This window comes from Marmota flaviventris, chromosome 11, assembly GCF_047511675.1.
Source record: "Marmota flaviventris isolate mMarFla1 chromosome 11, mMarFla1.hap1, whole genome shotgun sequence".
Lineage (NCBI taxonomy): Eukaryota > Metazoa > Chordata > Mammalia > Rodentia > Sciuridae > Marmota > Marmota flaviventris.
In genome coordinates, this window is record NC_092508.1 from 91265079 (window position 1) to 91290488 (window position 25410).

General features: G+C 36.1%; 1 protein-coding gene across 4 annotated transcripts in view; it reads right to left on the reverse strand.

Moving 5' to 3' along the window:
* Positions 1–25410, reverse strand: part of Hnmt (histamine N-methyltransferase) — a 65698-nt gene that overhangs the window by 17194 nt on the left and 23094 nt on the right. For all 4 annotated transcript variants that reach the window (XM_027936848.2, XM_071619217.1, XM_071619216.1 and 1 more), the window contains one exon: positions 19676–19728. In XM_027936848.2, coding sequence (XP_027792649.1) covers positions 19676–19728 — 53 coding nt within the window. The remainder of the gene's footprint in view (positions 1–19675; positions 19729–25410) is intronic.

Below are 25410 nucleotides of genomic sequence, written 5' to 3' on the forward strand. Positions count from 1 at the left end.
GGGTGTATATGATCTTGTCAATTTGCTTTACCTCTCTTAGCTTCATTTTCCTCATCAGAAAAATATAAAAAATAAGAACACGTAATTTATTAGCCGTGAGGGTTAAATGTGTTAATGCAGATAGAATACAGTGCAAAATAGAGTTGGCACTGAATAAATGTTAGCTATTAATTATTTTTATTGTTGCCATTGAGTCCCTGTCTTTAAAACCATTCCTTCTCTCCCTATTACTAATGCCTCCAAATTAAGTTTTGCACTTTTATTCGATTAGGTTATGATGTTGACCTTCATTAAAATGGAAATACCTCTTGGCAAGATTAGCATATGAAAATTATGTTAGACTTTAACGTTTTGGCATAAATGACATTAACAGAACCTTTTCAAGGTTAGACATTGCAGGCAGAAAAACAGATCATAAGACTGGGAGATCTGGAATAAAGTAAATGAGAAAGATAAACCGGGAACAGAAGATGCTAGGCTAGGAAAACAGGATAGTCAATGTCATAATGGTAGTCCAAAGAAATGCCAATGGATTTGGGTTCCAGAGATGGTGCATATGTACAGGAAGGCAGGGGAGTGAGAAAGAAGCTGAAGTGGGGGATGAAAAACTTATTTTTCTCCAAAGTTGGGACTACTACATAAAATTTCTTATTCCTTACCTAACAATTATAGCTACAATTTATTGGCCACTTATTTGCCAAACATTGTACTAGATGCTTTACTTAGAACCTCTCATGTGCTCCTGATTGCAAACTACAAATTATTTAAATCAGATAAAGTGATTTGAATATTTTTAATAATATATTTATTATTTAGTGCATTGTACTTATATATAATAGTGGGGTTCATTTTGACATATTCATAAATGCATATAACATAGTTTATTCACAATCCTCGTTTCCTCCCCTCTTCCCTACCCCTGTTCTTTTCCTCTACTTTATTGGTCTTCCTTATATTTATGTATTTACTTTTTAATAGGTGCATTATATTTAGATATAAAATTGAAATTCATTGTGATATATTCATACATGCACATAGCATAATTTTGTCAACTTCACTCAGAGGATACTGATATATCTAATGTTTTAAGCACATCTGTTAAAATCTGTAGCGTTTGGTCTTCTATTTCATACTAAGAGACAGGAACATGCTGAATACTAAAAGTACACAAAAAGTATTTTATTCTTCTCTACAGCAACTGTTTTTGAAGGGGAAAAAATAAGGCAAATGGTTAATTTAAAAAAAAAAAAAAAAGCTATAGGCTAATTGGAAATAGGTCCCAGCTTGCCCCAAAGGACTGAAACATGAAAGTCCTATTCCTGCTTCTGTCATCCAATCCACTATCTTCAACTTTTCATAAATCAGTTATGAAGATTTCAAAGTCAACATTTTAAAAGAAATCACTGAAATGTCATCATTTCTCCCCCTGGGACTTGATAAGATCTCCTCCTCCAAAGATGGATCCAGACTTTTCAGATCTGCTCCAATGGCAGATCACATCCAGCACAGCCTCAGACAGGTTCAGAGCCAGCAGTCCCTCTTCCATGGACACTAATAGAAGATGCAATTCGAGAACAGCAACTGAGATAAGCAAACCATGAGTCTGGGTAGCAACCGCTAGAGTGCAAAACCATGTGTGTTACATCCCTAGCAAAAATGAACAAATAACAAGAGGAGGTAATGAAGCTGTTTCTTCAGGAGTAAGCACATGGAACCTATTCCTGACTTTACAGGTAGGGTGACTACTATGGTTTAGATCTTACATATCTTCCCACAGGTCATGTTGTTGAAGTCTTGGTCCTCAACTGATGGCACTGTTAAGAGGTGGTCGAAGGATGGGGTTGTAGCTCAGTCATATCGCACTTGCCCTACATGCATAAGGCACTGGGTTTGATCCTCAGCATCACATAAAAATAAATAAAGATATTATGTCCATCTACAACTAAAAAAAATATTTTAAAAAAGAGGTGGTGGAAGCTTTGGGGTGGATTCTAGTTGGAGGGAGTAGGTCACTGGGGGATGCACTTATGGGTATATTGAAATCCAGACCTCTTTCTCTGCTTCCTGGCTACCATGAAGTGAGAAGCTTTCCTTTGTCACCTGCTTCTGCCACAATGTACTGCCTTGCCATCGGCCTAAACGCAACTAATCCAAGTGAACACGGACTGAAACCATGAGCCAAAATAAACATTTTCCCCTTCTAAATTGTGTATCTCAGGTATTCTGTCACCGCAATGGAAAGCTGATTTACACTGTGACCAACCATACTGCCTGCTTGCAAAAGATAGCTCCATTCTATGCCTGTTGTCCTAGTGACCCATCTAGTTTGGTTTTGTAGACTCAAATTTTTTCCTTTCAACAAAACATTCTTCTTCACATTTTATTTTGTAAACAAAAATTTTAAAAGGAACTATGTCTTAAACTGACCAGTATAATAAAACAAATGAGCAAATAAGACACACATATTTTAAAAATTTATGATAATTTTAATTCCTTTCTCTCCGCAGCTCTATCAAATAGCATTCAGTTTAATAAATGCTGCCTGATTCTGCTTTACTAGTGCCATCTAATATTTTTTCTTCAAAATTCTAATAAAAATTGACTGCTTAAAAAATTAAAAAAAAAAAAAAGAAGAAAAAAAGTATGATGAGTATTTACATCAAACAGAATATCAATAAATCAAATTTTTAAAAAGTAAAAAAAAAAAGGATTTTAGGTTGGATATTTCTTCATAGATGGCATCATTTAGGTATCCTCATGTAGTAAAAGGGCTAGCTGATGACACTTTGATAAGTTCACTAATCCCATTCTCAAAGACGGAGCCCTCAGGCCTGATAACCTCCTAAAGGCCTTATCTCTTAATGCTGCTGCATTGGGAATTCAGTTTCAACATGAGTTTGGGAGGAATGAAGACACTCAAACCACAGCAACATCAAAAGTGAAACTGAATATAAAGATGAATTTGGGATATTATGATTAAGGTTGATGAATTTTAATAAAGATACAGATTTGTTAGGGAATATTGATAACAAGGAGGCTATACATGTAGGGAAGGAAACCAGGGTAATCTTTGTACCATCCTCCCAATTTTGCTATGTGTTATGGTTTGGATGTGAGGCATCCCCCAAAAGCTCAAGTGTGAGATGATTCAAGGTTTAAAGGAGAAATGATTGGGTTATGGGAGCTTTACCCAATCAGTGAATTAGTCTCCTAGTAGGATTAACTGAGTGGTAACTGCAGGTGGGTAGGGTATGATTGGAGGAGGTGGATCCCGTGGGGAGTACCTTTGGGGTATATATTTTGTAACTGGAGAGTAGAATCTCTCTCTCTCTCTCTGCTTCCTGATCATCGCATGAACTGCCTTCCTCTGCCATATTGTTCTGCCTCACCTTTAGCCCCGAGGAATGGAGTCAGCTGCCTATGGACTGAGACCTCTGAAACCATGAGTCCTGGATAAACTTTTCCTCCCCTACAGTTGTCCTGGTTGTGCCTTTCAGTCACAGCAGTGAAAAAGCTGATTAGAACACTGTGAATTCAAAATTTCTCCAAAAATAGTTTTTAAAACAAACTTAGATATATATGAACTTCCTCCACAATAAAGTCAGTCAGAAAGATAGTTGAGACTTTCTATTGTATTACTCTTGACTAATAATTTAGTATTTAGTTACAAATATTTTCTTGAAATTTTCACCTATGCTGTTTCGTCATGTAAGCTTCATTCTTTCTTTGTCCTCCTTCCCTGGCCATCAGATAGTTTTCCTACTAAATAATTCTTTGCTTTCCCTTTTGTGTCACTAATAGCAATGTTCTTATTCAAGCCCAAATATTCCAACTCTAATAATACTGTAATAATATCTTAAAAGGTCAGCCTATCTCTCTCTGGTCTTGTCTCCTGCAAAGCTATCACCATGACAACCATTTAAAACTCTATGCTAAATGAGCACATCACTTACCTGCTTAAAATTTGATCAGTTGGGTTAGGGTCAAGCATCTTGACTAAACATAAGTCACCCTGCCAGCTTCCTTATTCTCATCTCACAATTTCACGTTTTGAAACTTTTGTCTTCAGGAACCCTCTATCACTTGCATTCTCCCAGCCCATCCCCATAGACCATGTTCTTCCATATTTTTTCTTTTGCCCATGTTTTTTCCTCTGCCTGGAATACTATTCCTCGCTCCCTTACTTCATTGAGCTAACATTCATAGGTCTTGAACTCTGCCATACATGACTGACTGTTCTGGTGGGTTTTCCCACTGAGGCTGCTTCCAGGAAACACAGATAACACATACTTGTCTTTCTTGATCTAAAGTATTGCTTTTCTTCACTCATTTAATTCACTAACAAAGGCTTGACTCCAATAAGCTTGTTAAAAAGAATCAAGGTACCTATAACAGCTGAGCTGGTTTAATCATCAATCACTGAAAAGCATACCAGGGGTTATCAGACCCTATGGTACCATGATCCAGGAGTAAAAGAGAAAGAAAGAAAGTTAAGAAGGAAGGAAGGGAGAGAGGGAGGGAGGGAAAGGGGAGAGGAAGGAAGGGAGAACATTTGTTCTTGTTCAGCTGAATCCCTCTGTGCCAAAATGTTATAAATGTGTTCCTATGTTCGGTATTAAGTACCCTTATTATAAATGCTTTTAGTGAGCACACAAGCCAAACTCATGTGTCAAAGAGATGGCAGAAACCAAACTAGGCCCAAATCCATCAAATTAATCCATAAATTCTCAGCATCTTCAGGAATACATGAAAAACATGGAGAAGCCAGGAGTCTGTTCTAAGGGAAGTGCGATGATACATGCTCAGTATAAAGTTAGTCTCCTTTCACATGTGAACTCTCATTAGGCACTATTTGAACCTAACTATGACAACTGTAAGCTACTTATTTGGACATCACAATCTTAAGATACATATTTGGGTGCGGTGGCACACACCTGTAATCCCAGCAGTTGGGAGGCTGAGGCAGGAGGATCCTGAGTACAAAGCCAGCCTCAGAAAAAGCAAGGTGTTAAGCAACTCAGTGAGACCCTGTCTCTAAGTAAAATACAAAATAGGGCTGAGGATGTGGTTCAGTGATCTAGTGGACCTGAGTTCAATCTCTAGTACCCCCACCCCCACCCCCCCAAAAAAGATACATAAACACCAACAGTTGTTTGGATTAGCTAAAGCCTTCTTAAGAAATGTCATTAAGCCAGTAGCACACACCTGTAATCCCAGTGACTAGGGAGGCTAAGGCAAGAGATTGCAAGTTCAAGGCCAGTCTCAGCAACTTACAAAGACCCCAAGCAATTTAGCCATACCTCGTCTCAAAATAAAAAATAAAAAGGGCTGGGGGTAGAGCTCAGTAGTAAATCACCCCTGTGTGCAATCCCCAATACCAAAAACAAACAACAAAACAAAACCAAAAAAATGAGAAATGCCATTAAATACTTCACACTTTAAAAAATCTGCAAAATTTCCTGTGACAAAAGAATAGATAGCAATGATTAAACAGCTCTATTCCTGTGTATTATCCTCCCCCGCCTTTTCTTCCTTTTGTGAATAGCAAAGCAAATTAATGAATTTGGAGTCTGAGCATGCTATGATGATTTAACAACTGATTTTGTCCATTGATCAATGTGTGGAATTTGAGCAGTTAGGCAAATCCAAACATATGTCAGTATAAATCAATAAGTTATAGAGCACTTTGTTTCAATACACAGTGCTCAGAAAGACATGAACTGAATTATAATCAGTGGTTATCTCAGGATGGTGAAATTTTAGGTTACTTTTAATCCCTTTTTGTTTCTTATCTATAATTTAAAATTGTTTCCACAAAACTTCAGTTGAATTAATTATGTTAAAGTGTTTATCTCCCAATTCAAAAATCCTCTGGATGGTTAATTTCATGTATTGACTCTACTGAGCCATGAGGTGCCCATATATTTGGTTGGACAATATTCTAAATGTGTCTCTGAGGGTGTTTTCTGGATGAGAAAACATTAACATTTCAATCTATAGATTAAGTAAAGCAGATTACCTCTCTAAGGAGGATGTGTTTCATCCAATCAATTGAAGATTAAAATAGAATACCCTGAGCTGGGACACTGGCCCTTTCTGGTCCTTAGACTCAATGGAATTATAGGTTCCTTTGGGTCTCCTGGATGCCAGCTTTTAGACAGGAACTTACACTACCACTTCCCCTCGGTCTTTAGCCTACAGACCATAGACATTGGGATAGCTCAGCCTCCATAAACAAGTGAACAAATTTCATATATATATATATATATATATATATATATATATATACACATACACACACATAAAGAAGATGTCTATCTATCTATGTTCTGTTTCTCTGGAGAGCCTTATTCTACCTTCTTATCATCCCACTAAATAAACAACTCTGCAATAAAATAGGTACATGTCTGAATTGATTATGGTTATAATTTTATATGCAAATGACTATCCTAAGGCATCTATAACCAAATGTGGAGCAACTCACAGAGCTACAATTTGGCATTAAGTCTAAAATCATTATTTAACCTCTCTATAATAATTATCTTTCAACTTTAGCAAAATCCTTATTACTGTTTCTAATTAAATATCTTTAAATAAGAGATCCTTTATAATGTATTCTGTTTTCTCATATATTGAATGGATATTTGATTTTATAAAAACACAAACATTTTATAAGACATGGCTACATTATCATAAATGTTAATATATGGAAGATGTGACCATCCCTTAAATCATGTATGATCTTCATCTGGTGATTCCAAAGGACTGGTCCTCTGAATAGGAGTCATCTTTCTGTTCTTGGTTAATGCACTAGTAAAAGAGGCAACAAAATGGAACTTTGATTGCCTAAAAATATGCTTGCTTTATTGATGGACAAACATGTCTGCTGTCAGAGATCCCAAGGCAATCCAGGGATGGTGTTACAGTGGTTTTGTAAGTTCCTAATTCTCAGTTATTTGGCTCCTTGGGTCTACCTCTAGTGTATACCCAGATTTGAAGATTTCTGCATAATTTAAAAGGTATTTAAACCTCTTCTGACCTCATTTCTTCATCCATGAAATGTGAAAATATAATGTACATTCATTCGCTCCCTTATGCCATAGGGCAACATTTTTTAAAATTCATTTTTGTATATTGGTTTCATTTAATTATTCTATGTCAAACTAATAAACAATCTTTGACCAAAAAATCAGAGCAACTAGTTATATACTTAATTTGCTCAAAAAAATATTTACAAAAGTTATCATTCGGATCTTGAAATAATAAAAGTACATAAATTACTTAATGAGAACCAGAGACTAATTTGGGATTTTTGCATCCTACAATGTCTTTCCTTCAGCCATTCATCTGCTAAGGATCTAATATGAAATGCCTAAAGTGTTGATTAGATAAAGATAATTTTTAAAAGTTAATAAGCACAATGACAATTGTAACAACTCATTAATAATCAGAAAGATGAAAATTGAAATGGCAATGCAATATCACTTCATGCTTATTGAACTTGTGAAAAATTCAGAAAGCTGGAGAGTGCTGTCAGGAATATTCAGATAGAGAAAAATTCATGGAGACTGGTAAGAATATAGACTATTGTGGCCTTTATGGGGACTAATTTGACAATATTGATTCCAATTAAATATATGCACAACCCATGACTCACATGCTCTGAATTTGGGATAAAATACAAACATAAAATCCAAAGAAATTCTCACAGGTCGATGGAGAGATATTGTACCATGATTTTTGCTACAGTGCCATTTGTGATAAAATGAGGTTGGAAGCAAACCAGAAAAAAAAAATTGGATAGAATAAGGTGTACACACAACACTCAAGTGTTCTGTAACAGCCAGAATCTATAGATTAGATGCACACCTAGCAATGTATGTCAGTGTTCAGAATGTAGTACTCAGTAGAAGAGAAGCATGAAAATTAGTAATATATTGAAGGAACCATGCACCCCAACATATGCCTTTTGACATAAAAATTATTTTTGAGCTAAAGGCAATTAAGTAGCAGCAGAAGAAAGAAAAAAATCTCCCTATCCTTGTTTTTATACCTAAAGGCAGGATACAAATTCTCTTTTGTTGAATATAGTTCTAGATTCTTCTCAGCCCAGAGACAGTACTGGAGGAATCTATAAACAAACCTTATTCTTAGTCTGTCCATATATATTCACCTTCCCATATATTTCCTGCCCTTAGATACTAAAACTGCTTTCTTTTGTCTAGTCATCTCCCCAGAAATTTATTGTTTTTTTCTTGAAGGTGCTCTATAAACCAGTGTTCTGGAGCCACTGCTTTGAGTTACTTTTCATGAAGGTTTCTCTCACATCATGAGCACTGTCCATGAGTAAACATACTGGTTTATCTCTTGTTAATCAGTCTTTCACTAAAGGGGTCCATCCTAATTAGGAAACTCATAAAGGTTGACAAAGAAAAGTACTTTTTATTTCTGACAATGTACGTAGTAGAAAATATACAATAGAGAGAAGAATTTTTAAAAAGGTATAGATTGGTAATGGGAGACATGTAACACACTAAGTGCATATTATTACAGTGCCATATGGGATTTTGTTAGGAAAGCAATGAAAGTGCAATGGATGAGTTACTGGCTGTAATGAGCAAGGGAGAAAGAGCCCAGTGAGGAGGGGAGGGAATCCTTTGTAGAGGATTGGGCTAGTCTGCGTGTCTACTGTTAGCTCTCCTCCAGGTTTTAGACCACTTATTCTAGAACTTTCTATATAATTATGTGTAACTGGTATGTTCTATAGGTTTCGTGATATAAGGGGAAAACTAGGGAATTTACGGAAAACTACACCTGAGATTGGCTCTCAACTCCACCACCTGCTACTACCTGATCTGAAGTCCTCTGAGCTTCCCATCATCTGGACATTAGCTTCTTCAATTTAGTGAAGCCTCACAGAGTTGCCGGGAGAACAAAATGTGATGACATATGAAATACCTAATAATATACCCAGAAAAGACTAGGCCTGCCTCAGAACTTAACTCCTCTGGGATTCTTTTTCTAAAATGTACAAAGGCAGTTTAATATTATTATAGCAGATAAAGGGGGAGAAAACAATTTTTATTACAGCTATTGACTGGTGAATTTTGGGAAGCTACATGGCCATAATTTACTTCAAAAGTTAATAAATTTTAGCTGTTTTCTTATAGGCTGGGTTGTGGATTTTTATCTGTTCTTTCCACTCCTGTGATACTTTCTATCAAACAAATGATGCTGACTTTTTGTTTGGGAAAATGAACAAACACCAAGTTTTTAAAACCTGCTTTGTTGCAAATCTCTGTTATACTACGTGTTTCCTCAAACTGCAATCCATTCCAGTCTCCTTTCTGGCCTATGTTGAGCATTTTATTTAAGATCACATATTTTTGTAGTTATAATATCTTGCTTTCGTACAAGCCTTATTTTAAATGCATTGTGACTACATTTAATGAGGGACACTTAATTGAGATCTTTGACAGTGGTAGTGAAAAGAAATCAAAAAACTAGGAAAAGAGAGGCGTCAGTGTCTCATTTTCTAGACAACTTTTCTCTACAACCTGAACTACATGGTTACATTTAATATGACAACAGAGGAAATGTTGAATTTTTGTTTAAAATCCAAATTCATTTAATTAAAGATGGGGGGAAACTATAAAAAGAAAAAAAAAGTAGGAAGTTATAGAGACAAAACACAGGGTCACCATGTTCAAGGAATTAATGTGGAGACGGTTTGCCAAAGTTTATGATATACAGTAAGTGTTCCTTAAATTGAAGCTATTACATATTAATCATATTAATTCAACTGATAGTTCTGGGCACCTACTAAAAAGCCAGGTTCTAGTCACTGGAGCAATGAATAATACAAACCCAAACATCCAGCCTTTATGGATGGCAACCAGTGCCATAGAGAAAACCAAAGCAGCAAAAACTGAGGGTAAGCAGGTGGAAGGCTTTGTAATTTTCAATTGAGTGGTCAAATAAGATTCCTGGAAAAGGTGACATTTAAAAGAAGCCTGGAGGAGAATAGGAACAAAGAGAATGAAGATTTGCCTTTCTAAATGGGCAGCTCCATAATAAAATGACAACTTGGAAAAGCATTCATCTTGTATTTGTGATGTCTGGCTTGTCCCACTGATTGATCCTACAGAAAATGAAACTCAAATCCCCGCTTGAAAACCCTGGGGCTTCCCCAAATGAGAAAAATTGTAGGTCAAGAAAATGGAGGATTAAAGACTGTGATATCTCTTGCCATTTGATTTCAGTCTATTCTTGCTTCATTTCTCATATCGAAATATACATGAATTCCTGAGATTATCAACAGGAAAAAAGTTATTATATTATATGTTGCAATAAGATTATTATCATCCTTGTTCTCTCTCCTAAAATATGGGGGGAAAATTGTTTTAAGGAAGAAAGATTGCTGAGATAACTCCATGCTTAGTGATGAAAAATCATTTCAGCTATGAGTTTGCAACTAGAGCAAGAACAATCTGATTGTGAACTGCAGTGTGGAAGATAGAAGATTCTTGACAAGATCCTCTTCTCTTTCCCTCTCTGTTTCTCTCTCTCTCCCCCCCCCCCCCCTCAGAGAAAGCATCTTAGCACTGAAGCAGTTCTGTCAGTATGGAAGAATGAGAGCTGAATATTAAAATAGCTGCAGGGCCTCAGTAAGGGGATTATAAATATAAATTCTGAGTCAAAAGGGCATTGCTATTTGCTGTCATGTGTCTTCGGGCCCTTGGCCCAGGAAATCTACTGTCTGGATGGTTTGCAAGTGCTGGATACCTAAGAAAAGACAGCCAAAATGCTCTATGAAATATAAAGTTAAAGAAAATGTTCCATGAAGTATTACTTTTCTTAGGACTCCAACCTGGTTACTGAAGCATAATTTCACAGAATTAAAAAAAGAAAAGAAGGAAGAAAGAAGGAAAATGTTCCAAAGGGTACTAAACACTGAAGTTAGAGATATTTCATAGACGACTTAGAAAAAGACTTAGTTGTGCCTTAACTTTTAGTTTATAAATTTCAAATAAATAGATACAGCAATTCTACTTCAGTCATACATAGAAAGAGGGGCAAATTCTATACATGCATTATTGTAATGTTTGAAAGTTATATTCAGCTCCACTTAATGAAATAGATCCTCTTAGCATCTTTACTCTCAAAGACATGATTTGTAAAATGAAACTACTCATACTGGCAAGAGTAGTCCCAGACAAGCAGGAGGCTGTGACTTCATCTGTGCAGTGCTCGTTCTTTCACCTTCTCTCACTGAGATTCACTCCATTAGCTTGTAGCCATTAGTGGTGGTTAAAACACAAAACTTGCTGAAGAGAATTATCAGTCATTTATACTCCGGAGTGAGGAGTCTGGGAGTCTGCTGTCCTGTGGAGTAAGGAAATCATCCACAGAAAAACTCTAGCACCTCACGGATCAGAGGACAAGCCCCACACTTTCAAGCAGCACCACCATCACCTGTCCCAGGCCTAATTATCATGGCTAATATGCACTTCCTTCAGACAGACAAGAAACTAAGAAACTCTGAGCTTTAAAGAAAAGCCCTTCTAATCTATAAGGTAGCTGGAGATGCTCCTAAAGTATTTATACAAGTACAATACTACTACAGGTGAATCAAAGTCTGACAAAGGAGAACTCTCATGAAAACATAGGTTGGGACAGTGCTGTGGGCTTCTGCTACTTAGCAGCAGAAGAAAGAAGTCAGAGTTCAGACCGTATGTCATGTCTCAAATATAAAATCAAGTTTTCATTAGGTTACTTTTCCCATCCCTAGCTATAAAATACACAGAAAATTCTAGACATAGATGGTACAAAGTAGAAAAAAAATATCTCATTGCTAGAAAAAGCAAAAGTTATTGTCTTCCTAAGCTTTTTTGTTTCCTTCAAGAAAAACATTTTCTTTTGCCTACCCAGGTGAAAATCATTATCTATATGAATCATTCTGCTTTTCTTACTTGACAGTTAAACTACGAATATACCAAAATGTATCTGAATATGTTACTTACAGTGGCCACACTATATTCTCTTAAATGGATATGTGGGATAACTGATATTAATTATTAACCTTTTATTTATATCGGATATAAATAAAATAAAAGTACATATATACATATTTACATATACTTATAAAAGGAAATATGCTTTATTTACGTTTATATATTAAGGAATATATTTTATATGCAGTTTGTTTTATAAGCTCAATATATAGTCATAGACCACATCATGATACTTCAGTCAATAACAGACTGTACATATAATAAGTTGACATGGCTTAGTGATATCATAGTTGTTTCAATCTGTATATGTACAACCCATGATATTCGTACAACAAAATCGTTTAATGATGCATTCTCAGAATGTATTTTTATTGTTCCATGATGCATAACTGTTCTCTCTCTGTCTGTGTAGGAGGGTGACTAATGAACTGGGGCTATGTGTGTGGCACAGTGGTAAAGTACAGACCTAGCACATCTGAGGCTACAAGTTCGACACTCAGTACCACAAAAAGACAAAACAAAACAAAAACCATATAGTTAATTATATATAGTTTTAGGTATTTCACTATTATGAAGAGCTCAACAATGAAACACAAATTGTTGTGCAAATCTTAACTTTTTCAGGTTAATTCTGAGAAGTAGAATTAATGGTTAGAATGGGACTCTTAATTTGTGTTGGTATTCAAACAGCAACAACAACAACAAAAAAGACAGAGGTTTAAAAAATAAAAAAGGCTTAAGGAAAAGGGTACAAAGCTGCTCAGAAAAGATGTGGCCTGAACTGTATCAGTCGATGGCCCTCTTAGCACCACCAATCTACTTGCTGGAGCCCTGGATATGGGGAGCAGAGAGGTGGGGTTGGGCAACCAGGAGATGCTGAAGCAACATGTGGGGTTGTGGTGGGGTGGTAGAGGAGTGGCTTAATTTCAACAACCAATATGGCCATGCCAGTGTACATTAGATGAAAATCAGAACTGTTCTTGACACAAAATGCCAATTTACTTTCAGAAGAATTTAACTTCTTTTCATTTCCTTACTTCTTACATGAAAGATTCCACATAGCAATAGCAATTGGCTTCTTCAATTTTCTTAAATTGTTCTCAGTGAAATTTGATCTTTTTTTCAAATAGGTTTTTTTTTAAATTTTGTATTAAATATGTAATTAGGCACCTAACCATTTTTTTTTTTCAGTATTTCCCTGTTAATAGGGATAAAGTTACAAGACACCCAGGGCATTGATGCCAATCTCTGTAGCTCACAAACACCTTGTGGTGTTGTGTGGCAGGTTGCTGAGAAAACACACCAACTCTCAGTTTTGTCTAAATTGAAGAGTCTTTAGTTAGCCGGTCAGCCAGCGACTGCTCCCCACAGGACCCATAACTGTCTCTGCAAGGAAAAGCAGCAAGCCTGAGCATTTTAGGATATTTAAAGATAAAAACCGCAAAAACCACAACCAGGTTGACGGAGCTGCAAGCAAACAGGTACAGAAGCTGAATTGGGTGGTTAGGAGACAATGCAATGGGTACATTATTTCCCATGGGATTTTCCAGGTTGGCATAGCAGCAGCAAGCAGAAGGAAACTAGGTCAGAATGACCCTAGTTCAGTACAAGTTAGAGAATGGTTACTAATGTCTAGACAATCAATCTCTGACAAAGTACATTGCCCAAGAAAAATGGAAACCAATGAGAACAATTTTACATTGTATAAGAATTGCTATTTTATGTTGCCAAGTATGCTATGCTAGGTAACTATTAATGGGTACAGAGGTGGGGCTTTCCCATTGGAGAAGCATTTCTTACATGATATGGAGTCTCAGGGTAAAATGGAGTCTGTTTGGTCATTGCCCATATAGCCTGGCCCGTAACAATCACCACGTTTGTTTTTATGGAGGAAGTGAAATTCTGCTAGGGTGTCTAGATATGCAAACGAGTTTTAGTCCAGGTTCTAATTGCTTGTAACTTTAAATGAGTAAGAACTGTTTTACTCATGTACAGGATGATAGCAGTTATTCCATTATTGGAAGGATATAAGCTATAGTGATATATAATCTGTAAGATTTAGGACTACTTTAGATAATCACATCTTGAGGCCAAAATATTATTAAATACATTCATAACTAAGTAATTAAAAAACAAACAGTTCTCCCCATGCAATTGTACCAAAAGACTTTGCCTCATTGTATTGTATTTAAAACCTTCAGTGAATATGAAAGTATTGTTTAAAAACAAGTACATTACAGACTTGAGAGAATGGAACATAATGGTACAACACTGGAGTCATTGTCATTAAAAGCAGAGTGAACAAGATTGTTTTGGCTAATTTAATAAGGCTTGAAACAGAAAAACAAGGGATAATGAGCAGAGTGGAGACAAAACTATCATTATTTGCAGATTAAATGACTGTATACTTAGAAAAGCAAATAAACTCAATTGTAAAGCCTTAGAATTAATAAGAAAGCAGCAATGGCTGGACACAGGTAATACTGATAGAAGAAAATATGTCCTATGGTAGAGCCTCGGTCTTTCTGTTGTTGTCATCAGCATTTGAGTATTCTTCATTCAGTATGGATTGTTTGCAATCTACTTGAAAGTCTGTGTTATATAGTTATTGTAGTTTTCCTGAAGCATTTGTTTCTTGTTGGGTTTTGTGCCAGTTTGGGATGTGACCTCTTAACTAGTGAATAAATTTCTGTTTGACATTCACTACTGAGTAAATCTTTGCAATTTAAGCTATTTAATACCAGCACATGCATCTCTGACATGAGGAGTCCATTCTTACCTTCACTTTATGATGGGAAGCCTAATAATATGTGACAATGTTATGGGCCAGACTATACGGGCAACCCGGATGTAGTTTTTTACAGTTTTTACCTTTAAATATCCTAATATGCTCAGGCTTGCTGCTGTTCCTTGCAGAGACAGTTATGGGTCCTGTGGGGAGTAGTCGCTGGCCCGCCGGCTAAATAAAGACTCTTCAATTTGGACAAAACTGGGACTTGGTGTTTTCTGAGCAACCTTCCTCCTAACAGTGATACAGCTGGATAAAGGCCCACCTCTTTCCTGAAAGGTTTCTCAGAAACCATAGATTTTTCAGGACGGAAAGTGCCTTTAAGAATCCAAATACCCAAGGCATCAATGTCCAAGTAGATTCCATAACATGTCTGAGAGGTACTTTTTCAGTTATGCCGATACTCTTAAAGTGACAGATGACACTATTGCCTAAGATATAGCTGTGAATTCAGGACATGTTTGATCATTAGCAACTTCTTATACTGAGCTGAGAAACCACTTTCTGGAACTTTGAACCACTGGCCTCTTGGGTGCAAGTATTTTGCAGTTTATTCAACAGGATCTATCTGAAGATGACAATAAGAGCATTTAAAAAAATTTTTTTTCCTGGAGAAAATTTTTAAAAAAAGAAAAGAAAAAGCCCAAGTTCTTTATATTTCCCTAATCATTCCTAATTTGTTGCTCTACACTCTTGGCTTACACTGGGTCACTGGAAAACATTAACCTTTGCTTCCTGCCACCTCCTGGTTTCTACACCGGACATACTGGCTCTTCTAGTTCTTACTCTAATTACATCCATTCTACTGCTGTCCAACTAGCTTAAAGTTATAAATTTCTGTGTCACTTTAACATGTCATTTGTGAAAGGAGCCAAGATTAAGAATCTGATAAAATTAGATTTTCAAATAGTTGGTCATTACTAAGTAACTAATCTCTCCTTGGCCAGGTTAATAATTACTTTTTATATCTGTTAACTTAACTTGTTGGACTGGACTAAAGAGACCTGGGTTTTATTCAAATTTAATGGTTCTCAGGCTTCTTATTTGTAAAGTGAGTGTTTTGATGGTTTCTAAAGTCTCTTCTGTTTTTTAACCTATATAGGAATGCTGGTATTTATGTGTTGCAGAGCAAGAAAAACACCTAACTGTTCTCAACAGATATCAGTAAAATTATCACCAAAAAGATATGAAATACCACATGCATTTAAAATACCATATGTGAGTTGCCTAAATGGATTAAATAATTATCAATAAACATATATGCAATGATATTGTATATGGTATGGCAATTGCATTGGTATACTAGAGGTTAATGAAAACAGAAATAAAAACTGGATAGAATAAAATTATTTGAATTTTAGTTATGTCTAACCCTTACACAACTTCCTGACATTTGAACATAAGAACTGAGAGGCAGATGGAATGATTCTCATTTAAGCAAAGTCCAGAGCAAGGAGAACATGCTGCCCATTATTGCCTTCCAGAATGTTTTTCCAGGCGTAAATGTATGCACTGTAAATTAATAGCATTCTCCCTTACCAAAAGAAATATGGGCTTATTTTTTTCCATGTACCATCTAGCATAAATATAATACTCATTAAAGGATGAATAATAATGAAGCTCCACCGGGTAGTTTAATTTTAGGAAGCATTAATGTTAAAGATGGACCCAAAAGCAGATTCTGTGAGATTTAGAATACAAAGCAATTATTCTTAAAACCTAAAAACAATTGCTGAAATTAATATGATATGAATACACAGAGACCCTGAAAAAAGCAATCCTAGCTGCTCCTTATGTTTCATTAAAGCACACAAACTCATGCATATATACACACACAATTTCTCAGTTTGGGCTCTCTGAAAGCTATGTAGTCTCTAATTCTATTGATGATTTGTTTTCCTTCACTTTCTTTTTGGGGGTTCATGTAGTATTTATCACACACATTTTCCTAACACTAGAACATATAATCTATGGTTAACAGTGCTGCTTATCGATTGTATTTTACTGATGTGAAAGATTATTGAAATCCTACACCAAAGAGTTTACCATCAATTTCCTTTCTTTTGAACTGCTTAGAGCCCTGATAATTGCTTGGCTTTTGAACTGAAGTGTCCAACACCTTTTTCAAATATCTTACATTGTTTTTCATAAACTATAGGAACTCTCTCCACACAAACACCAGCCTTTAAATAAGAGAGGTTAATAGATAGGATGCACATGCACACACTCCCTGCTCATGTTTCTGAAAAGGAAACCAAATAAGCCCCAAAGAACATGAGCACTAAGTGGCTTAAAAGCAGCAGTTTCACTTAAGAAGTTTCTACTTTGTCTGCTTTGGGTATATTTTTCAATTGTGCTGGAAGAAATGGTAGCACTGTTACAAATGCAGAGATGATCACAGATATGCAGAAAACACCTGCAGTTGTCTGGGCAACCAAGAAGAGAACGTTGAGGCAGTGAAACCAGAGAGGCCCGTCAGCCACGACTGCAGTGGGATCCCACTATTGTACTATGGGAGCTGAGCACAGAGTCACAAAGTGCAGGAGAAGGCCAATGGCCTCATTTGCCAGGCATTAGAGTTAAGTGATTGATTTGGAAAAATAATGTACAATCTCAGGCACACTGTAGATCATAGAATACATGGGAGACCATTTCTCTAAGGAAAGGATGGGCAGTTCCTCCATGCACATGCTTGCAGTTAGGCAAAGAAAGGTTATTAGATAATCGCCACCCAGTTAATAGAAGAGCACTGAAATTAACTACAATGTTCCTTCCCCTCAAAATGCTTTTGCTCACAACAAGAATACCTAGACCTAGGGATTTTAAATGCATTGCTTTTGATTTCATGAAGTTCACTTAGGTAGTGAGAGTTAAGTATCTATAACTTGAATTTCTTTTTACATTTCTGATCAGTTTCATATGAAGAATGACCCTGAAGAGCACCCATATTCTCTGCAAGACAGAGCCTGTTATTCACACAATGTTCAGCTTCTCTCAGAAGAACTTCCCTCAGAAGAAATTCCCTTTATTTCATATGTTCTCTCTATTAGCTTCTAGGTGTACCTGGTTGTGAGGAAATGCTGTACAGGCCAAATGTTCCTTTCTCTAGATAGCTCATAAGGACCTGGATAAATTTGCATTAGAAATTCAATTAACTTTACATTAAAAGGTCAATTAACTGGGTCATGATAGAGATTGTTTTTAATTACTTTTTCTTTTAGGGCTTCTCATTTTGTCCAAGCACAAGTGACACTATCAAGTCATAGTCTCCTTGCCTGTTGGTTGCCTGAAATTCATATGCAAAACACACTGGAAATGACTGTCTTGGTTAACTTAATTAATAGGACACTCTTTGGGCAATTCATCAGGCTTACAGTATCATATAATCTTCCCGGCTTATCGTATCAGTAAGCAATAATGGAGTATTTTAGCTTAAACGCTCTCTATAGTATTATCCATAACAATATCCTTCATTATTTGTCCTTGATGGTTTCTGTTTTCTTGGTGAAAGATGATAACAAAGTAAAATGATTTTAAGGATTTGTCCTTATTAGATTATATCACAGTGCATTTTGTGAAAAATGAACCAATAAAGTTATCAAAAACTAGTCACTCCATCTTGCTAGAGGGCTCTGGGTTTTCTTTGTGTTAACATAGGTCAAAATTCAACTCATTCATGTGTCACTGGAACCCATGTACTCCGGAGATTACCACTTAGCAGTAAGAAACAATTGTTAGTATCAGTGTTACTAAGTGGTAATCATTACTAAACCAGTGCTCCAGTAAAAGAAAACAGTATCTAAATAAAACATATTTTATATTAACATATTTTATATTAACATATTAACTCAAACTTTCATATGACTAGTAACTTAAAAATAAAGCAAATACTACTTGGGCATTGGTAAGAGGCAAAGTCATGAGTTAAAGTTTGTTTTATTTTTGCAGAAGGGAACAGCCCTTGCCTTATAGGAACAACAATATGCTAAGCACTTTATAAACATTTTAATTATACTATTCTCACTACAATCCTATGAGATAAAAATCCGTTATTCTCATTTTACTGACGAGAAAACTGCAGCTTTTGTCTCAGCCTAGATCATACATCACATTTATCTGCCTTTCCAGAGTTCACATTTTTGCACTAGCTCCAAGAATAGTGGGACCATATTTAAAAGGTTTGGGGAGTGTTTCAAATGCTTAGAAGGCAGTTTTGAAACTCAACCAGAAGAAGGGAGTGGTTTTAGACCAATGCAACTTGAAAAGTAGCGTCACAACAGTGTAAATGAATTACACCATCAAGCACTTATTCTTTCTAGTGAGGCTAGATGAACCACAGCTCATATACCAGTGACCAATGCATGGACCAGGCTTCCCGTGGCACAAACCTAAGAAACTTCATATGAACTTCTTCTTTTTTTTTTTTTTTTTTTTTTTTTTATTGTTGGCTGTTCAAAACATTACATAGTTCTTGATATATCATATTTCACAATTTGATTCAAGTGGGTTATGAGCTCCCATTTTTACCCCATATACAGATTGCAGAATCACATCAGTTACACATCCATTGATTTACTTCTTTTCTGTGAAATCATTTTGGATAAAAGTAAACTTCCAAATTATTCTGTTTCCCCATTCGTAAAAAGGATAAGAGAGTCATGTCACTTATCCACGTTACAGATAGTAATGAAGGTTAATGTCCTAAACTATAAATCTATAGGGGCATTCATCTCAGTTGACATGATATTGCTAGTTTTAATGTGCTGATCTTTTCCAAAAACAAAGTAGCTTTTCTAAAGAATAAAAAAAGATAGCCATCAAATAACATGATGTTTACAGTAAAATACAAACTTTTAAAATGTATTATTCATACCTGCACCTCCGCCTATGCTCAGAATCTTAATTTCTGATTTTGCATCTCCAATCCTGAAAAACAAAAAAAAAAAAATATGTACTTTACAAAAAATGTGCAAGGTGCTTTGTAAAATCTGATTACCAAGTCTATTTGAAGAAAATTGATTAAAAATACAATAAACAGAAACTGGGTTAACATGAAAGGTCTCAATTATTTCAGTGGTTCTAGTCCCCTCTTTAGAGTGTCTTTGTAAACATACAGATTCCATTCATCAACAGTCTTGACCTGGGAGACTTAAACACAGCTCTAGGAACATTGTAAAGGTATGACATACCATTTGCTTGAAGATTGTTTGGAGAACAAGAAAAAATAAATGAGGACTTTTGAGTCCAGTGACGTGATCAGCCCTTCAGAATACATAGGGCAAAGGACAGGAGGTTCACCCTATTTCTGTGATATCTGCTATCTTCCTGTCCTTCTTCCCACCTTCATTTTGTTTTGTTTTGCTTTTGGTACCAGGGATTTAACCATTGAGCCACATCCCCAGTCCATTTTATATTTTATTTTGAGACAGGGTCTTTCTCAGTTGCTTAGGACCTTGCTAAGTTGCTGAGGCTGATTTTGAACTTGGAATCTTCCTTCTTCAGCCTCCCAAGCGGCTGGGATTACAGGTGTGCACTACTATGCCCAGCTTCCCACCTTTCTTTCAATAAACAATGTCTATTACTTATGTATGTAGCCTTAGATTCTGAGATTCAAAAATGAGTAAGATACTACTTGGCTCTCAGTTTGAAATGTGAGATAACAAAGCCCTGAAACAGAGAAGAACTAGAAACAGAGAAGAATAGATGAACTGGCAAGTAAGTTAGTAGGACCTGCTTGTAGATGGATAGAAAGGGGTCAGGAAAAAAAATATAAGTGTACAATGACTGTCATGTTTCTGTGGGTAAAGCGTGGCAGAGAATATAGTTTGACACAGCAAGTTTACCTTTTGTCAGTTCTTTTATTCAGAAATCTGAATTCAGAAGATACTTGGACATGCAAAATTAACTGTGTAGGAGAGGGTCAGGCATCAATGACGTATTCTGGAAAATAATCATCATAAGGTAATGGCCAAGCAGGAGAGTGCACTCCACCACCCCAAAATGTTGCCAAGCGAGAAGAGCAGAGGGATGATGATGATGTAGCACCAAACTTTAAAAAGTCACTGAATTATAAGGAAGACACAATGGAGATAGGGAAAGAGAGTGACAAAGCTCAGAGGTGCAAGGGGAATGAGACAGAGACAGCCACCAGCAGTGTCAAAGAAATAGCAAAGGAGAACATGTCCATTGGATTTGGCAATATGAATCGGTTTGATAACAACAGGCTTAAAAGAAAGTTAAGGCCAAACGTCAGATTAAAGAGTGAGAAGAGAAGAGGTGACAAGTAGAAGGAAAACATGAACTGGGTGATGTTTGTGTTTGTGTAACAGTGGGCCATTTTATGATCTGAACATAGCCCTTGCTGCTCTGCCACTGGGACTTATTTTTTTAAATGGACATGTTTCTTTCTTTTCCTCTGTCCATGCTCCTCCCTAATCTCTCCCCCTCCCTAATCTCAGGGAAACTGTATTACCTTTCCTCCCCATCCTCAATAAGTTTATCTGTCCCTGAGTACACACCCGCTATAGGAACAAAGTAATCCAGATGTTGGGGAAGGTGCCAGAAGATCTCAGAAATGACTATCTTCCAAATTAACAAGTGAATTACAATTCCAACAGAGAACATGCAGAAGGTAGCCTTTGAATCAACACTTTAGAAGCCCCGTTCTAGGCTGGGGCTGTAGCTCAGTGGCAGAGTGCTTGCCTAGCATGTGTGAGGCACTGGGTTTGATCCTTAGCATCACATAAAAATAAACAAATAAAATAAAGGCATTCTGTACAAACAATAAGTGTTGGAGAGGGTGTGGGGGAAAAGGCACAATCATACATTGCTGACGAGACTGCAAATTGGTTTAGCCAATATGGAAAGCAGTATGGAGATTCCTCGGAAAACTTGGAATGGAACCACCACTTGACCCAGCTATCCCTCTCCTGTGTCTATACCCAAAGGACTTAAAAAGAGCATACTACAGAGACACAGCCACATCAATGTTTATAGCAGCACAATTCACAATAGCTAAATTGTGGAACCAACCTAGATGCCCTTCAGCAAATGAATGTATTAAAAAAAATGTGATATATATACACAATGGAATATTACTCAGCAATAAAAGAGAATAAAATTATGGCATTTGCCGGTAAATAGATGGAGTTGGAGAAGATAATGCTAAGTGAAGTTAGCCAATCCCCAAAAAACCAAATGCCGAATGTTTTCTCTGATATAAGGAAGCTGATTCATAGTGGGGTAGGGAGAGGGAGCATGAGAGGAACAGAGGAACTCTAGATAGGGTAAAGGGATGGGAGGGGAAGGGAAGGAGCAGGGGGTTAGACAATGATGGTAGAATGAGATGGACATCATTATCCAAAGTACATGTATGAAGACCTGAATGGTGTGAAGATACTTTGTATACAACCAGAGATATAAAATATTGTGCTCTATATGTGTAATATGAATTGTAATGCATTCCACTGTCATATATAACAAGTTGGAATAAAAAAATTAAAAATAAATAAATAAAGGCATTCCGTCCATTTACAACTACAAAAAAAATAAATAAATAAAATAAAAGCTCCCTGTTCCGGCTGAGGGGCAGAATCACAGGCTCTGGGACAGGAGTCCCCTGTATTTCTCCTTTGCTAGCAAAGAATAAACCTTCTTTTTCCTTTGTCTCAAAACCATGTCCTCATTATTGGATTGGTACCAGGGACAAGGTCTGAGCTTTCAGCAACATTTGGACTGTGGGTTGATAAACACCTTTGATACAGCTCAAGGGAAGGAGTCTTCATGGAGCAACAGAATGGGACAGGTAGACCCTGGTTCTGGAAGAAGCAAGGAAGGCTAGAGAAAAAGACAGTTCCAATCAACTTCCACGTTATAATCTTGAGGCTTAGTATACTCATCTTCATCTATCTATATCTTGTGCTCCTTTTTAAAAATGCTTATATCTGTGGATAGCACAGGAGGACTATGGAGCAGAGCATCCAGGCTGAAATCCCAGCTTACTGATATGTTACCTTGAGCAACTTATTTGACCTCTCTGTTAAACAAGGTAATAATATCACCTACCTCACAAGGTTGTTAATAATTGTATCTAAGTCATACAGCAGCTGTATTAAATTATTTAATTCATCTAAATCTCTTAGAAATATATTTCTATATTTCTGTGGCAAGCACTCAACATTTGCTAGCAATTACTGTGATTCTGGACATAGCTAAGTGATTTACATGAATTAACTTTTGGAATCCTCACAACTCCTCTGTGAGTAAGATACTATTATTGTCCCATTAAATACATTAAAATGGTAACAAATAATTACTGAACACTTGGTATTACTGAGGCAAAGAAACATATGCTTTATATGTAACAACAATAACAAACTTGACTACTGACAACTATATACTATAACCAACCCTTGAACCCTACTCCACCCTCCAACCCCAGAAAAGAAATTGGAGATTTACTCTTTGGGGAAACAAGCAATCTGAGTAGTAAACTTCTATGTACCTGAGATCTCCCAGGAAAGAACTGAGTCTATATTCAATTACCACTGTAAGCCACTCACTCAATAACCTTACCCATACATAGACAAATAGGGTACTAACCACTTTTTAGTACCTTATTATTATTGATCATATATATAAAGACTTCTTGGGTAGTTGGGTATCTCCCCAAACATGAAAAACAGAAAATAAATTTATGATACAAATCATTTTCAGTAGAGTATTATACCCAGTCAAACTATCTATAAAGGATAAACAGAGAGTAAAGGGATTTTTAAACATAAAAATTTCAAAAAGCTTACCACCACTCATTCACCCTTAAAGTTCTTACAACCTTAGCTCAGGTTAAACAAAAAGGGGGTGGGGGTGGACTAAAGATATCCAGAAAGAAAGGCCTGAAATCCACCAATCTATCATCAAGAAATCAATCAAATACTGAAGAGAAAAAAATTTCTAGAATGTTAAACACATTCCCTCATCAATAGCTATATAGCCAGCCAAAAGCAAATCTTCCCAGACTGCAGAAAAGAACAGAAGGCTCCATAAAAGATGTTTCCATGAGAAAACTAAACACATTATTTTTAGCAATTGCTGCTTGGGCATCATTGTAGTAACAGAAACATAAAAAAACAAAATCCAGACAATCATTGTCAATTATAGGCAAGACTCAAAGTTGCACATGAAAAATAAATGTAATGAGTATAAATATTGTTCAATTATAAATAATATGTAAACAGAAAAAATGGTATAGACACTCAAATTATTTAACCAAACAATTGGACATAATAGATGGGGAAATGTTAGAGTCTGTAAACAAGTCAGGATGGCGCCTGGCATTTTGCCAGAGGGAGTGGTTTGTGAAGTAACGCCAGCGAGCCATTAAGTGTAGAGATTCCTTATTGGTTGACTGCTGTATCTAGTTTATGTTAATTAAGATAAGCTGTGTGTAATGTATATATACCCCTCCTGTCCTACAATAAACGGCTCCCACTCCTGCTGTATCAATCTACACAAGTTGCTTGTCACCCCCCGGTTATTTTGCTGCAGCCAGACTGCGGCAGGGAAAATGTATGTTTAGTTAGTTATTTTAGTAGAACAAAATTAAGAAATAAAAGAATTATATGTATTTTAGATTATGAAAAAATTCCATAAGCAACAAAATATTTTGAGGTTTGGAAGTGATTGCTTTTGGAGAGTGGGAAGGATAGAAGACTACGATTTGTTGTTGTTACTATAAGCTTTTTAGAACCATCTGACTTTTTAAAATATGAACATGTCTTGTTCTAATAAAAATGTTAAATTCAATAGACTGAGTCCACACCTAATTAACAGCCAACCCTACCCTTACATACACAGTGAAGTTCTGAACCACTTTTTAGTGCCTCATAACTTATAAACAACCTCAAGCAAAATCTTTAAAGGCCCTTCAATTAAAGTCAAATTTCAAACATTACTTTCAGGAAAAATTTACTTTCTTAATGAAGGACATTTTTACTCAGGCATTCCTAACTCTATATTGCCATTATAATGCAAATTTAGTTATGACTTTGAAAATTCATCAGCCTTTCAAAAATTAACTTTCAACATTCCAGTTAGATCTGGATATTCTTTGAAGACAGGGGAGGGGAAGGGGCATCCATCATTAATTATTGATTATGTTATATTGATCCAAGGTACCTCTTCAGAAAAAGTTGTGTGGCTTTAGAAAGCCAAGGATCTGGATAAGCTAAAGAAAGGAATGTGTTCTTTTAGGGCTGGAAAAGAATGCAGAAATTAAATCATTATCTTTAATTTTAGAAATGAGCAAAAAGACCTAAAGAAATAATGTATAATTAGTTCCTAAATAAGAATTTATCTGTCTTTACTATCTACTTTGATTTTTATATCATTACTCCATTACATATTAATCTTAATACATTATGTAATACTGTTATTTTTTAGAAGCAGCATTTAAAAAGTAAACTCTGTAATGAAAATTGAATAAAAATTTCCAATATAATGGAGATAGTAGAATTCCACATACATCCAACAATGTCTGCTCTGATCAGACCCTGATACTGCTGTGGTGAGAGAATGTCAGGCCTGTAATAGAGAAATTAGCAAACAATA